Raw genomic sequence first — 15,701 nt, 5'->3', positions numbered from 1 at the left:
GGAGTACCCACAGAGATCATATGGGGGATCATGGCATTATACGGCTCAGTGAGACTGGCCAGGTACGCACTCTTGAGGGGACTTCTGACATTGTTCATTCCACTATTGGAGTGAAACAGGGGTGTCCTTTGTCCCCTACACTTTTTGGTATGTATGTAGATGAGGTCCCTGACTACATTGACAGAGAGGGCGACAAAGGCGCTCAGCTAGCAGGGACATGGATCCCTTTATTATTATATGCTGATGATATTGTGTTGATATCAGAGTCGCTAGAAGACATGCAGAGACAGTTGGATGCATTGCACAACTTTGCAGAGGATAGTGGATTGTCTGTGAACCTTGGTAAAACCAAGGTTATGGTGTTTAACACCACACCACGGTGGGTCAAGAGATCGGCACCTACACTCGTATATGGTCAGGACATTGTGGAGTACACAGATGAATATACATGTCTGGGGGTGGTATTCACGGGACCGAGGTTTACTCTGAGGAGAGCAGCAGAGACTAGACTGTCCAGAGCCTATGCGGCATTGGGAGGGCTAGAGAGGATGTGTTCGCAGGTTCAGTTTCAAGAACCACGAACAAAGTTATGGCTCTTTGATACTTTGGTTGCTTCTGCTATGCTCTATGGGGTCCAGGTTTGGGAACCATCTCATAGCTTTATGGGGTCCAGGTTTGGGAACCATCTCATAGCTTTATGGGGTCCAGGTTTGGGAACCATCTCATAGCTTTATGGGGTCCAGGTTTGGGAACCATCTGTGAATCATGGCAGTTGGAGGAGCATGGAGAGACCCTTGGTATTTATGATATCCCGGATGATTAGAGCCAAGGCCTCCGTACCACATGCGATTATTCGAGCGGAGATAGCCGCCCCTCCTATAGAGATTGAGGCTCTTACCAGATCAGTGTCCTCTATGCACAGTCTATGGGATACACATAGAGGCAGATATACTAGATTGGCTCTTGAGTCCTCTAGACAGTTAGCGATGTAGGGAGACACATCATGTTGGTATGCGCAGATGACCTCATGGTTTCAGAGGCATGGTTTTAGCATGGATAGATTGCCTCCTTTTGAGTATTCCCACCCTCCCTGCCAGTCACACGGACGGAGATCACTAGACTCATTCGTCAGGATCTTATACAGTTGGACACCAAGAGGACATGGGTAGAGCCGATGCAGGAGTTGGGCACGAAGATGGCTTTCTACAAAGAGCATCTTCTCCAACTTTTGGGAGATGGGTTTGTGATTCGTTCGAGCTACATGGACACTCATTTGTCTCATGGTCTGCGATGTGCTATTGGTCAGATTTGCACATCCTCACACCAGCTGGAGATTGAGACGGGTAGATTCAGAGGGATACCATCAGAGTCTAGGATATGCCAACTATGCGATAGAGAGCCAGAGACAGAGCTACACTACATATGCCATTGCACTGTGTATTATGAGATACGAGGGCGCTTCCATTGCTTATTCAGGGAGGGTTTTGGACCCCTAGATAGAGTCATGATGTATCAGGATCAGAGATGCCTTGGCTTATATCTACTTGAGCTACACCGACATAGAGATAGTCTGCTGAGGAGACATGGAGTACGACAGTCACAGAGACAGATCACAGACTTCTTTGCATCGAGGGAGCCAGGAGACCAACCACCAGCACAAGGTTGTACCCACATTCATACCAGAGGCACCCTCATTGATAGGGGGATTGAGCTCGGGAGATCAAGACGACCACAACCAAGACACAGGAGCACACTCCATCGACGGAGACTCCAGCAGAGGATCAGAGGCAATCTAGCACGACACCCAGAGTGTCATTGAGGGCCTATTCTACATTTTCACATTTCACATTTTACACTTCATTTTCAGTTTTCATTTTTTACATTCAGTACTTTTTGTACTTGTACTTCAGACATTGTATTAGATTCACCACTTTGTATCTGATGGTCTCATAGGTCATTTTGGCCTTTTGAAGACGTTAATATATCATTTCATTTCATTTCTGTGTGTGTGTGTGTGTGCACGCGCGTGCGCGCGCTGCTTGTTGCTGCAACCCTTTGCGTGCTACCCTCCTGCTGCTGCACCTGCGCGTTGCCCTCGTGCTGCAACTTCGCGCTACCGTGCTGTTTGCTGCTACGTGTTGCACCTGCACGCCACCCCCTGCAGCCCTCCTGCAATAGCAAACTCTAACATAGAGGACCCGGTGGCACTGTTTGCCATACAGGAGCACCATATCACAAATGATATCAACACAGTTACCATCAAGTGGTGCACATTCAACGACAGCTAGTCCCGTTTGCGTTGCAACCATGCCAACGATCACCCCATGAGAGAATCAGCAGGCACAGCTCGCACCACAGAGTACGGCCAAAATTTGCTTAGATTAGGCTCCCAGCATTGCCTCGTTATTTATAATGGGATGGCAAAATGGCGTACTTCAGGAGGATTGACATGCATACCACATGGAGTTGTAGTCGGGGGGGGGGGGAGCATCGTGGATTACATCATGGGACTTAGAGAGGCCACCCACCTACTTAGCTCTTTCAACATTCCACCCATACCGATTGGAGCCGACCACACCTATCTTGCACTCTCCTTCATTGGCGACGCCACACCCCACACACCCATGACGCACACCCCACACACCACGATCCATTTCACACATAAGCTAGCTCCCTTATACTCCACGGAGGTTGAGAAGGGACTCCTCCTGCTCCACCTTTCTACACCACTACCTATGCTTGCCTCTCACATCACATTTGTTCTTCAACCATTAGCCATCAACTCTTTCCCACATACCACCCATACATGCCACACTCCCCCCCCCAAGGACCGTGCCATAGAACTGTTGGTACGATGATGAGTGCAGAGACCTCTACAGTCGGCTGCATGCACAATGGACTCTTGAAGAGACGACTGGTTGAGAAGCCAGACGCGAGATGAAGACACTTACACGCCAAAAGCGGTGAGCTTTCGAGGAGACACAAGAGCTAGAGCTATACTACCTGTTCATGAGCATGGACAATGCCACAACATAGCGCACCCTCTAGGAGCCACAACCGACTACCCCCATTGAGGATCCGCAGGTAGGGCACGACTACGCAGAGAAACTCTTTGAGGTGCCGAACCAGCCTCCGATTCTACAACCTCTCAAGCCTTGACCCATGAGCTCCTCCTTCTCCACAGCAGAGATGGTCAAGAAGGCTATCCACCGACTACAACACTGTCGATCATCAGACCATACAGTTTTAGAGAGTGAGCACCTCATTTATGCAGCAACCACGATAGCCCCGTCGATTGCACATGCATTCAACTGGGCTATAGGGGAGGGCTTCCCGGAGGAGTGGACCAGGCACACCATTGTGTCGATCCACAAGAGCGGAGACACTTTGGACGCTGGGAATTACAGGACTATCATGATCAGCCATACAATGGCCAAGCTATATGGGGCAGTTCTTGAGGCTGAGCTTAGTTCTCACGGGGAGGTTGAGGGCCTACGGGCTCTTGACCAGGCAGAATTCAGACGGACCTTCTCTACTATCGACCACAACTTCGTTTTGCATTGCCTCATTGATGGGGCAAAGGTGCGGAAGAAGAGGCTTTACTGTTGCTTTTTTGGATTTTCTCAAAGCATTTGACATCGTCCCAGGGGAGAGGCTCTTTCGACGACACCGGAGTGTGGGGATACCTTCGGAGATGATATGGGCCATCTACTCTCTCTATGAGAGAGTGACTAGGAGAGTTCGCTGCCCAGGTGGTACATCAGAGTCTATTGCTAGCACCATTGCTGTTAAGCAAGGATGCCCCCTCTCCCCAACCCTCTTCGGACTCTACATTGATGAGATCTCCGACTACATCCTACGAGCAGGAGGGGTAGGAGCAGACCTAGCAGGTACCACAATCCACATTATGCTATATGCTGATGACATTTTACCGATTCTAGAGTCACTAGAGGGTCTACAAAGCCATTTGAGAGCTTTGGATGAGTTTTTTTACAAACAAGGGACTCACTGTGAATCTTGGGAAAACCAAGATCATGATCTTTCACACCTCGAACGCAGTTCGACAAGCAGCCACCTTTACAGTAACAGGATCAGTAGAGGTGGCAGACAGGGGCCCTTTTCCATGGCACAGGCCGCCACTGACAGACTCACGAGAGGATATGCAGCACTTGCCATGCTAGAGCGAAGATGCCATCAAGCACACTTTCAAGAGCCTGCACGAAGGGGTGGCTATTCGACACATTAGTCACTCCACCCCTGATGTATGTAGCAGCAATGTGGACACCCGGATTGACAAATAGCCAATGGGCACGGATTGAGAGACCACAAATCTATATGATTTCTCGCTTGTTTTTGCCATCCCCCCATGGTAGTGGAGGCACTCTTCCAAACGGTCTGTTTCATCCAGAGAGTGCGAGAGCTTCCGGCGGACAGACTCACACGACAAGCATTTGAGTCAGCTATACAGATATCAGAGACCGTGTACAATAGAGCATGGTACACAGATTGGAGCATGGTTGGGAGCACACGGTGTTGACCCGGAGAGTTTGCCACATTAGTAGTATGACCCCTACTCCCCTCATCTTCATCTCTCACGCAATGAGAGAAACATTGTGATCCGACAGGATCTCTGGCAGGTCTATATCAGACAGACTTGGATCACATCCCCCCTCCGACGGAAGATGTCACACTACAGAGACCATTTTCTTACCACACTGGAGGATGGGTTCATAAAGCGACCATGCTATATGAACACCTACATGCCACACAACTCACGGGTGGCGATTGATGAGCTCTGAGTGTCATCACACAGACTAGAGATCGAGGTGGGGCAAGCTTCTGACATTCCCATGGAGGAGAGAGTGTGTAGAGTATGCAGAGGGGAAGTGGAGAGCGAGGAGCATTTTGTTTGTAGATGCAGAGCTTATGCAGATATCAGAGGCTGATACGAGCCCTGATTCAGAGGGCAGCCTACCTTTTGAGATATCATGCACTCTCGAGATCAAAGACAGTTGGGGCGCTACTTGCTAGAGATACAGATGCACAGGGACACACTTTTGCAGCCACCTACAAAGACCCGGGGGGGGTTTTTGGGGGGGGGGGGGGGGGGGGGGAACAATCACAGCTTACATATTTTCTTCAGAGAGCTATACCCCTCCCACTCCCAGACCCAGCGAGGGGAGTGACCCTTCAGCAGGCCGAGGTGAGTCGGGCCTGACGACGCCCGCGAGCTACCAGAGGCCAGACCCAACGACTCCACCGCAAACAAATCGAGGAGATCTAGACTCGAGCACATCGAGTTGCCGAGGAGAGACGAGCCCAAATGATGGCTCACCCAGAGGCGTTCATCAGGGAAACCCTTGCTCCCGACCCTCCCATGTACTACATTTTAAACCCTCCCATTAGCACATGATGGAGCTAGCTAGATTGATGCATTTGCATGGTTGTACTACCCTCAGCTATAGACATGCACATACCCCTAGTACTATAGCTCCACCCATCCCCATAGATTTCATCACCCACCAGATGTCTTTCTCTCTTTTATTTTATACCAATTTGAACTATTTTGTCTTTTCCGATAGACAAAGGACATACATGCATGTATACTTGATTTGTCTCATAGACCGACTTCGGCCTCACATAGACGTTAAAAAGCTCTCTCTCCCTGTGTGTGTGCGCGCGCGTTGGTAGAGGTTCTTGCAGCGTTGTTCAATCGTGCCATGTGTGAGGGGTTACCTAAGACTTCGAGATTGTTTACTATTGTGCCTATCTTCAAAGCAGGTGATCCTACAGAGCCTGGGAATTACTGCACTATTATGGTTGGACACACATCGGCACGGTTGTATGCATCCATTCTTGAGCAACAATTGAGTAAGTGGGCAAAGGGTGAGGGTGTACGAGCAAAGGGCCAGGCCAGTTTCAGGAGGGGTTTCTCCACTCTTGATCATATTTTGACACTCAGAGCCATCATTGAGGAGGGCAGGTCACATGGGAGACGGATTTATTGTAGCTTTGTGGATTTCCGCAAAGCATTTGACATGGTACCGAGAGCTCGATTGATGCGTAGACTGCAGGAGATGGGGGTGCCCATAGTGTTGATTTGAGGGATTATGCCTCTATTCAGATCAGTGATTGGACATGTACGCACTCCGGAGGGGATATCGGATTAAGTTCACTCCACCATTGGGGTGAAACAAGGCTGCCCATTGTCTCCTACTCTATTTGGTATGTATGTTGATGAGGTGTTTGCTTACATTGACAGAGAGGGTGATAGATGTGCCCAACTAGCAGGGACGTGGATCCCATTGTTGTTATATGTTGATGATATTGTGTTGATCTCTGACTCACCAGAGGGTCTGCAGCGACAGTTGGCAAAGGATAGTGGATTGTTGGTAAAACCAAGGTTATGGTGTTTAACACCACATCACAGTGGATCAGGAGATCAACACTGACTTTCACATATGGTCAAGAGATATACAGATGCTGATGATATTGTGTTGATCTCTGACTCACCAAAGGGTGTGCAGCGGTAGTTGGATGCATTACACAGTTTTACAGAGGATAGTGAATTGTCTGTTTTTACCAAGGTTTATGGTGTTTAACACCACACCACAGTGGATCAGGAGATCAGCACCAACTTTCACATATGGTCCAGAGATTGTAGAGTATACAGATCCATACACTTACCTTGGGGTTGTCTTCCCTGGGCCGAGGTTTTCTTTGGGGAGAGCAGCAGAGACTAGACGGACTAGAGCTTTTGCGGCCTTGGGAGGCTTGGAGAGGATGTGTTCGCAAGTTCATTTCAGGAACCTCGGATAAAGTTATGGCTGTTTGATACTTTAGTAGCCTTAGCTATATTGTATAGGGTGCAGATATGGGGACCTGTAGGCTAGGATGGTTGGAGATGTATGGAGGGGCCCTTTGTATCTATGATCTCTCGACTGATCAGAGACAAGGCCTTCGTACCCCACGCTATCATTCGAGCAGAGCTAGCTGCCCCCCCCTATGGATATTGAGGCGCTTACCAGACCAGTCTCCTTTGTGCACAGCTTGTGGGATACTACTAGAGACAATTATGCTAAACTGGCCTTTGAGTCTTCCAGACAGTTAGCTCTTCAGGGGGACACTTCATACTGGTATGCACAGATGACATCATGGTTTCAGACGCATGGCTTCACCATGGATAGGCTGCACCCTTTCTAGTACTCTCTTTAGGCACCCTCGATGTCTCTTACACGGCTGGAGATTATTAGACTCATTCGTAAGGACCTGGTCCAACTGGATACCAGGAGGACATGGATAGAACCGCCACAGGAGTTGGGCATGAATATGGCTTTCTATAGAGTGCTTCTCCTCCACCTCACGGGAGATGGGTTTGTGATTCGACCCAGCTACATGGACACACATATGTCTCATGGTTTGTGGTGTGCCATTGGTCAGATACGCACATCCTCACATCAGCTGGAGATTGAGACTAGTAGATTCAGAGGGATACTAGCAGACAACAGGATATGCTGCTTATGCTAGCTAGAGCCAGAGACAGAGCTACAGTAGATATGTCATTGCACAGTGTACTAAGAGATACGGGGCCGTTTCCACTGCTCATTCAGAGGGGGTTTCGGTCCTTTGTCTAGGGTCATAAGTTATGAGGATCAGAGATGTCTTGGGCTATATTTACAGGGGAGAGATAGAGAGAGACAGTCCCAGGGACGAATTATAGATTTCTTTTCACTAGATATGGGACAGCCAGAGGAGCACCATCACTGCAGAGCTCGGCCCACACTCATTCGACCACTACCGGCACTCATCGACCGAGCATTGGAGCTACGGAGATCCAGACGGCCACGATTGAGGAGAGGGGCTACACAGCATCGACGAAGACTACAACAAAGGATTCGAGCCATACTCTGTGAACATTCAGAGTGTAGATGAGGATGGTTTCTGGTAGTAGTATCTTTGTTCTAGTTCTTTTGTACCCAAACATGGTATTAGATTTACCATTTTGTAACAGATTGGTCTCATAGGTCATTTTGGCCTTGTGAAGACATTAATATAACATTTCATTTCTCTCTCTCTCTCTCTCTCTCTCTCTCTCTCTCTCTCTCAAGATGCAGAAGCACACTTCACCAGAGGAGACTACAACAAAGGATTAGAAGCATTCTAGCCAGACACCCAGAATGCTCCTAAGAAGTTTATTTAATACTTTGTATTTAGTTTTTTCACATTTACTTTCACACTTTTCACACTTAGTACTTCAGTACTAAGGTACCCAGACATTGTAACAGATTCACCACTTTTGTATCAGTTTGGTCTCATAGGTCATTCTGGCCTTTTGAAGACGTTAATATAACATTTCATTCTCTCTCTCTCTCTCTCTCTCTCTCTCTCTCTCTCTCTCTCTCTCTCTCTCTCTCTCTCTCTCAAATATAGCCCAAGACATCTTTGACTTTGTATCAGATACACCGCATTGTAACTTTCTGGTCTCATTGGTCACTTTGGCCTTTTGAAGACGTTAATATAACATTTCATTTCATTTCTCTCTTCCCACCGCCCACCCACCCGGGGCGTCGTGCATGTCGGGCCAAAGTGATCCGAATCCTCTGATGCAGCCTCCGTCGATGCTATGTAGTCCTCCGTAGTCGATCAGTGTGCCTCTGGTGTGAGGCGACGAGCTCTGCTGTGGTAGTAACTCCTCCGGGTGTCCAGTGGCAGCTCTAAAGAAGTCTGTGATCTGTCTCTGAGATTGGCTAGCCTCTCCTCTCATTAGGCTCTCTCTCTGTCTGCGCAGCTCGAGCAAAAACAAACCCGGGCATCTCTGATCTAGCTATCCCAGCTAGCTGCTTAGTTCACACCTAGCAGTTTAGTTTAGGATTCCATAGTATTTTATTTTGTCATTTTGTCATCTTGTTGCTCTGACTTTGTATTAGATTCACCACATTGTAACTTTCTGGTCTCATAGGTCACTTCGGCCTTTTGAAGACGTTAATATAACATTTCATTTCTCCCCACATGTGACAAGAGAGTGTGTTATATTGTAACTGACACTGATATACGAGTTTATCATGTATCTTTCTTAAGATAGGGCAAAAATGTGTGCACATATACACTGCATTGTGAACACCTTTTTTGTGTTAGGCCTTCTAGTCAGACGTTTCAATGAGACCTTGGCCGAGGGTGAAACGTTTCGGGGTGAAACACTGTTTTGCCGTGAAACGTCTCTGGTTTGAAACGTTTTGCAGTCCCACTCGCCTTGTTGACCTCCTTGGACCTCTTGGCCCTCTACACCACTCCCACCCCTCACCCCTTGGTCCTCTCCACAAGTCTCACTCCTCCTTGCCTTGCTTCGGCTTGCAGCCTTCGACATCTCTAGTCTCATCCCTCCTTGCCTCGCCACCCTCAACCTCTTGCGCCAAAAAACCTTGTCAGGCTATAAAGTGGTTTTATTGACTTGGTGGTTCGTGTTGTAAATGATGAGTGACTCCAATGGACCTATGGAGGTCAACGAGTGTGCTTTGAGGGCCAAAAAAACATTGGAGCGCTGCATATTGTTGTTGTGAGAGTTTTTTTTGGCGGTGATACACTCGTGACCTCATTGAAAGCATGCTGATTGTAGTGTTTGGAAGCACTGGAGAAATTATCAGCTGTTGAGAGGCAAAATTACTTTGATTATAGCATACACACATTTCAAATCTGGAATTCTCAATTGTGTTTGGAGTTTGTACATGCCAACGTCGTGGTTTTTTTTTGTTCAGGAAGATACTACTTCAGGAGGGTCTTGGAGGGAGTTATTTGATTTTGTGATTGCGCTAGCTGACAAGCCAAACTTTTATACATCAGAGAGACCTTTTAGGTTTGCATTGAATTTCATATGTAATTCTAAGATACATAATTAATGTTTTTCTGAGTGGTGATGTATTTACTTGCAGGCATTACAATTTGGATAGAGATGTGCTATCATTCAGTAAAGTTGACTCTTTTCAGAGGCACTCTGTTTATTACCATGGATGCTTAAAGCACTTTCTTGAGATTACAAAATGGAAGGGGCCTGAAGTCAGTGAGATTTCCAAGCACTGTCATATCATGTTCGAAAGGTCCATGTGTCATTGACCTGATGGTTTACTGATTTGAAACAGGTGTTGTACTTTGGTGATCACTTATACAGTGACTTAAGAGGGCCTGCAAAGGCTGGTTGGCGCACTGCAGCGATTATTCGTGAACTGGAGGTCAGCGTTTTTCCTGACACTAATAATAGTGGTTTGAAAGAATGTTGGGGTTTCAAGTGCCCAGATTCAGTGGGCAGTAGGATTTTTGTGCGATTTCTAAAGTTCCAGTGTTACAGAATAGTCACAACATAGGCTGAGCATAAATAAGAAATGGAGCCTTTAGGTAAGGTTAGGCTAAGTGCTTAGGTTTGATTCAACTTCAACAAGCGGGGAGAGTGCAAATTTGGGTTTTGTTGTTTAGAGGATCATCAAATGTCTGCTTTGCTATTGGGGGAATCGTAAATGTGGGAATTAAGCTTCTTCAACGCAGAATCAAGGGCTTGGTTAATGATGGAGGGTGTGCTTGGGTTATGGCTTTTGTTTAATGTGCTTGAAATGTGTAGTAGCTCCGTTACTTTTCTAGTAGGATATGTGCATATTCTGCTAGTTGCTTGGATGTATGTATCTGTTTCCTGGAGTGCACTCTTTTAGCGGCGAGACTTTTGCCTTAACAATCATTTAAATCAATAGGTAGTTCATTTGTTCAATTGCTGATAAATTTATACATCTGAGAAAGGTTTTATGGCTAGCTATTGACTGAGGTAGTAATCTTTTCTCTTGTCACACTTGCCAGAGAGAAATTCGAACACAAAACGAAGATGCATACCGTTTTCATCAGGTGTGCTACTTTTATCTTATGCTCGGAGACTTGTTCAAAAGTTCTGCGTGCCTATGTGGTGCAGTTGACTTGTGTGACATAGGGAGAAATGAAATGAAATGAGATGTTATATTAATTGTCTTCAAAAGGCCAAAATGACCTATGAGACCAAACTGATACAATCCTGTTTAGCAAACCAAACACTGGTGTGTCACACACTGGTGCGTGTGTGGGTAGGTCATAAACTGCTATTCTCACACTGGTGCGTGTGTGGGTTGCGTAATTCAATGTAGTGGGTGATCGCGGCTTGTCAGTCTGATTGCTCTTTTCCTTTTTTGAACTGTTGTCCAGGCCAAATACCATAGTATGCAACATCTTTTGGGGTTGTATCATGGAATAAGGAGGACCCGCCCTGAAACTGACGCACAGAAGGGGCTCCTTTTCTCTTTGAGGGAGGAGAGAACGCAAGCACGAAAGAAGATGAAACTCATGTTCAATCAATATTTTGGATCTACTTTTCTCACTGACACTGGAAAGGAGTCAGCTTTTGCTTACAATGTCCAACGCTATGCTGACGTCTACACCAGCCGGCTGGAAAACTTTTTGGACTACTCAGTAGAAGCTTGGATGTATACACCTTTCGACGTCAAGATTTTACCGCATCATGTTAAGGTATTGGCAAGCACAGAAGTTGCTGAAAGTCTATACAATGTACTGCAGGCAAGACAAAACTCAAACCTTGGCGGTTGATGTCATAGTAATGGGGCCATTCTCTATTTCAGGTAAACCCACCAAGTCCTCAAGTCATGAATACAATGGCCCCCAGCAGTGACACTGTAAAGCAAGAAGAATGTAAATCAATGCAAAGTCTTTGAGGCTGCCGAATCGGATACTGCTGTAGTCACTGAATCAATTCAGATGATCGCTTGAAGGGTGCTTCTGCTGCATGTGCGGCGCCTTTTCATAAACCCCCCCCCCCCCCCCCCCAAAAAAAAGGGACAGAGTTGATGCTCATTCAGTTGAAAAGAGGAAATACGTCAATTTTGTTAGTTCCAAGCTGTACATTTGATGCTATCAAGTCGGCATCCATTTTGGAAACATTTTCACTTGCTTTGGAGATGATTGGGAAGCCATAGGCTGGTTGTGAAAGAAATCAGTGCTAGTGGAAATAAGGGTATGCAAGAGGAGAAGGTGCCCAAGGTTTCTCTCTGCTGTAGTGCCAGTTGTCTAAAGCAGCTCAATTCTATTTTTCTACATCGAAGACAGTGGTGGAAATCTGCGAAAAAGCAGAATTTTTTTTAATCAATAGAGAAAAGAGATCACAGAAATCTTCAAATATATCAAGTCAGTCAAGATTTCGTCAAAGCACAAGCGGAGTGGAGTTTGAACTGGTCCTAGTCAAGAATGCTTTTACTCGCTCTATAAGGCAGCTTCAATTGTACATACGTAAAGTTTGTATGCTATGCTTTTAAGGGTAGCATCTTTTCCCAAAGCCGTTTAATCCTAAGGGCTCACTCCCCCCCCCTCTTCTCCTTCTTCTCTCTCTCTCTCTCTCTCTCTACTTGGATATGAATATATGTTTGGCCAAGACTGCATATATCGTGAGTTGGTAGATAATGAAAGCTCATCTGACACTCCCTCTGTCAGATGGGGATGGAAGTGAAGCCTTGAAGATTTGTCTTTGGAAACAAAAATTCAGTGTCAGGCTCTGTTGCATCGTTCCAACCCATGAGGAATTGACACTCCTCAATCCATCCTACATATGTATAAAAGTAATCTTTTGATTATTTATACAGAAAATCCACAGCACGGAAAGAACCTCCTCAATCCATCCTACATATGTATAAAAGTAATCTTTTGATTATTTATACAGAAAATCCACAGCACGGAATTGACACAATACGCAATGCCTCTCTCTTAAAGAGAGGCGATGGTCCAGAGATGCATCTAAAATCCAACCCTCTATTAAGGACTACTTATGTACTCCAAAACACCTGTTCTTTCCACATTTAACGAGGGGCAGTTTTTTCTCCTTGTCCAGCTCCACCCCTTTGACATCAAGCCAGATTGAAAACTTGTTTCCAACATGTAGCCAATATTTTAGTGGAAACGATTCAGCTAATCAAGTAATATTGGCAACCTGTTGCAAACCATCCGCTCGTGTCAATTGGCTCCAAATGGTAAGGCATTATCCTTGTGGTTGGGTGGTTGTAGGTTTAAACAAGGATTTCAATAGAGAAAAAGGAGTGTGGTACTGGACTCTAGAAAGCGGTCTTACATCCATGTCGGAAGGATCAGATCGAAGTGTCACTTCGGGGGGGGGGGGGGGGGGGGGGGACCATGCTCTGCTAAAAATAGGGATTGAATTGGTTAGAGACTGGGCGTTAGTGACATGTGATGCTTCAAAATCATATTCACCCCCATTACTTCAAAGGTATTATTGGTACTAAGAAGACAGCTTCCCACAAAATCGTGAATCCTCTCTTCTAGTTGAAGTGCATAGTTACCTTTCTTGTATTTAAAATAAGACACTACCCAAAATCAAATGTTAAAAAGCCTGATGTGATGTGATTAGGCAATCTTGATGGTACGGTGATATACTAACATTAATAGGATTCCATTAGGTAGCAATTTATTAGGGTGGGGTGATCCTTCCGAGGAGTAGTGTTGGAATGATGGCACGTGCTAGTCAGGAAGGTGTTGTTTTTCTCGTTACTGCATGGTGCAAAGGGAGGCAACAATAGGAGAACATGAGACCTCCAACATAATTGCTAGAGAGATAGATGCACAAGTAGTCTGTGCACAAAGACTCAATGATGTCCCTATTAGCTCGATGTTCTCTCTCTTCTCTCTCTCTCTCTCTCTCTCACACACACACACACACACACATGAGAGAGAGAGAGAGAGAGAGAGAGAGTGTTTGGACTATCTCTATGGCGGTCGTTCACAATTACATTTGCTATTCTCATCATAATAGCAAGTCCAATCAATTGATTAGGCCCTTCCACTTGTAAAGCTTTGAAGATAAGGATCTTCAAAGATTCCAAACTTGGAATCTAGCTTGAGAAATTCTCTCTGAGACCATTTTTGGGCCTCTTGCGTAGCAACTTTTTGGGTCAGGCAAAAGAGACAATTATTGGAGACTTCGTCTTGTCACGAGTTTTTCATGTTTGATGATCTTGGCGTATATTGCAACACGTTCTGTCATCTTGCTACTTATTGCAAGTAGTTTGGACCTCTACGTATAAATATCACTGTCTAGGATGTGAAAGGGCTTTTGACGTAATTTCTAAACAAGGCTCTCCTCTCTTAAGTAACAAGCTCAATCTTCCATACCTTGCAAGTTTGGTTTGTACTCTACGTTGAGGCAATGAAGAGCTTCTCTTCTTCTTTACACTCTTCTATTCTTTGTTGAGTATGTGTGCACTCTTTCTTTCTCATATTGCAAGCCTACTTGTGACACTACTCCGTAGGTCGCCATGCGGTCGCAGTATTACAGGGAATGGTCACTTAGGGACCATTGCCTACACCATGGCCACGTACAAGTAAGTATCACGATTGGATTATCTACTGTCCCCTTTGTCTCCTGTTAATGATGTTAATGACTTCCAGCCTCTTCTTTTTGGCTTCGTGACATGGTCCGGAGAGAGAGAGAGAGAGAGAGAGAGAGAGAGAGAGAGAGAGAGTTGCACATTGGATGTTTTCTCTCAGCCATCTACTCTCTCGTGCCACCCAAGTCGTTGTAGCGCGGATAATGTGTCGTGCTCTCAACAGTGTGGGTGCGGATGCCCCTCAGTGCAATGTGTGTGACAATCTCACTCAAACAAATGGAAACTCTCTCAAACAGAATGAATTACAGGAATGAAACACAGGAACAATGGATAACAACAGAGACACAACAGTGGACCAGAACATGTGGACTCGACTAGCTCAAAGAACCATGTACAGACTCTGGCGTGGCAGCACACTCAGCTCTAGCCCAGGACTCACAGGTACAAATGGGGTGTCGAGGCTCAGATGTGTAGGGATGGTGAAGCAGTGCTCTGTGTAAGACTCGCTCTAGACAACTGCGTCGCTGGACCAGAGGTGAAGATGATAATCCCGATGACCAACTGCTACTACTCATATGTACCACCATAAAGGGCCACCAACGGCTCATAAATGTCAGCCATGTGGTGACCTGGCCACGATGTCCACTAGACCACCGTCGGTACCTTGCCACTGCCACGTGTCGCTCCCAGCCCAGAGGGTCCGTCCAGTGTGAAACAGCCTAGACCAACTGTACTAACTGTCCAACTGTCTGCCTGTCCTGTGAAGTGACACTGTAGCCCTACTACACAGGTTGCCCGCCACAAGACTGCTCACCGTCCCGGTGAGAGGAATACTGAAAAAACTGTGAAAGAAAACCATTAGGTACTGCATCTGTACATCTTTCTTGAAGCAGGTTCTAGGCCCAAAAGTGGAGTTTAAACACATTGCACTACTTGCAAACGTTTTAAGCTTTGAATAGGCGGGACTCAGTATGATTGCATAATCCAAGAATCCCAATTGGCAAAAAAATGATGCTCTCCAACAAAGAGATAAGCTCAGCTTGCATCTTTATCTGCCCTAACCATAGTGATAGGAAAATGACCTGGTCTATGCTTGCAGTTGCAAATGAACCTTGCCACACTTTTTGCAACAACACTCTTCTCGAAAGGTGGGATGACCATAAGCCCCAGTAACAACGCAAATAGGGTTAAGCTATAGGGTTAAGCTCCATCATGATAGCATATCAGAAAGGCCTTCACAGCAACAGGATGGCAACCATCGAGGGATCTTATCATGCAGGGTGGGGTGAG

At 46.1% G+C, this 15,701-nt stretch overlaps 1 protein-coding gene across 2 annotated transcripts in view; it reads left to right on the top strand.

The window, feature by feature from the left end:
- Positions 1-12,361, top strand: part of LOC147456041 (HAD-superfamily hydrolase, subfamily IG, 5'-nucleotidase) — a 143,746-nt gene extending 131,385 nt beyond the window's left edge. For both annotated transcript variants that reach the window (XM_086514618.1, XM_086514617.1), the window contains 6 exons: positions 9,753-9,850; positions 9,927-10,050; positions 10,134-10,223; positions 10,837-10,881; positions 11,212-11,532; positions 11,643-12,361. In XM_086514618.1, the coding sequence (XP_086370744.1) occupies positions 9,753-9,850; positions 9,927-10,050; positions 10,134-10,223; positions 10,837-10,881; positions 11,212-11,532; positions 11,643-11,735 (771 nt within the window). In that variant the 3' untranslated portion in view covers positions 11,736-12,361. The remainder of the gene's footprint in view (positions 1-9,752; positions 9,851-9,926; positions 10,051-10,133; positions 10,224-10,836; positions 10,882-11,211; positions 11,533-11,642) is intronic.
- The last annotated feature ends 3,340 nt before the right edge of the window (positions 12,362-15,701 follow it).

The sequence above is a fragment of the Adiantum capillus-veneris genome, chromosome 6 (assembly GCF_014529385.1).
Source record: "Adiantum capillus-veneris isolate H3 chromosome 6, ASM1452938v2, whole genome shotgun sequence".
Lineage (NCBI taxonomy): Eukaryota > Viridiplantae > Streptophyta > Polypodiopsida > Polypodiales > Pteridaceae > Adiantum > Adiantum capillus-veneris.
The sequence above is the reverse complement of the archived record's forward strand: the minus strand, read 5'-3'. Positions and strand labels throughout refer to the sequence as shown.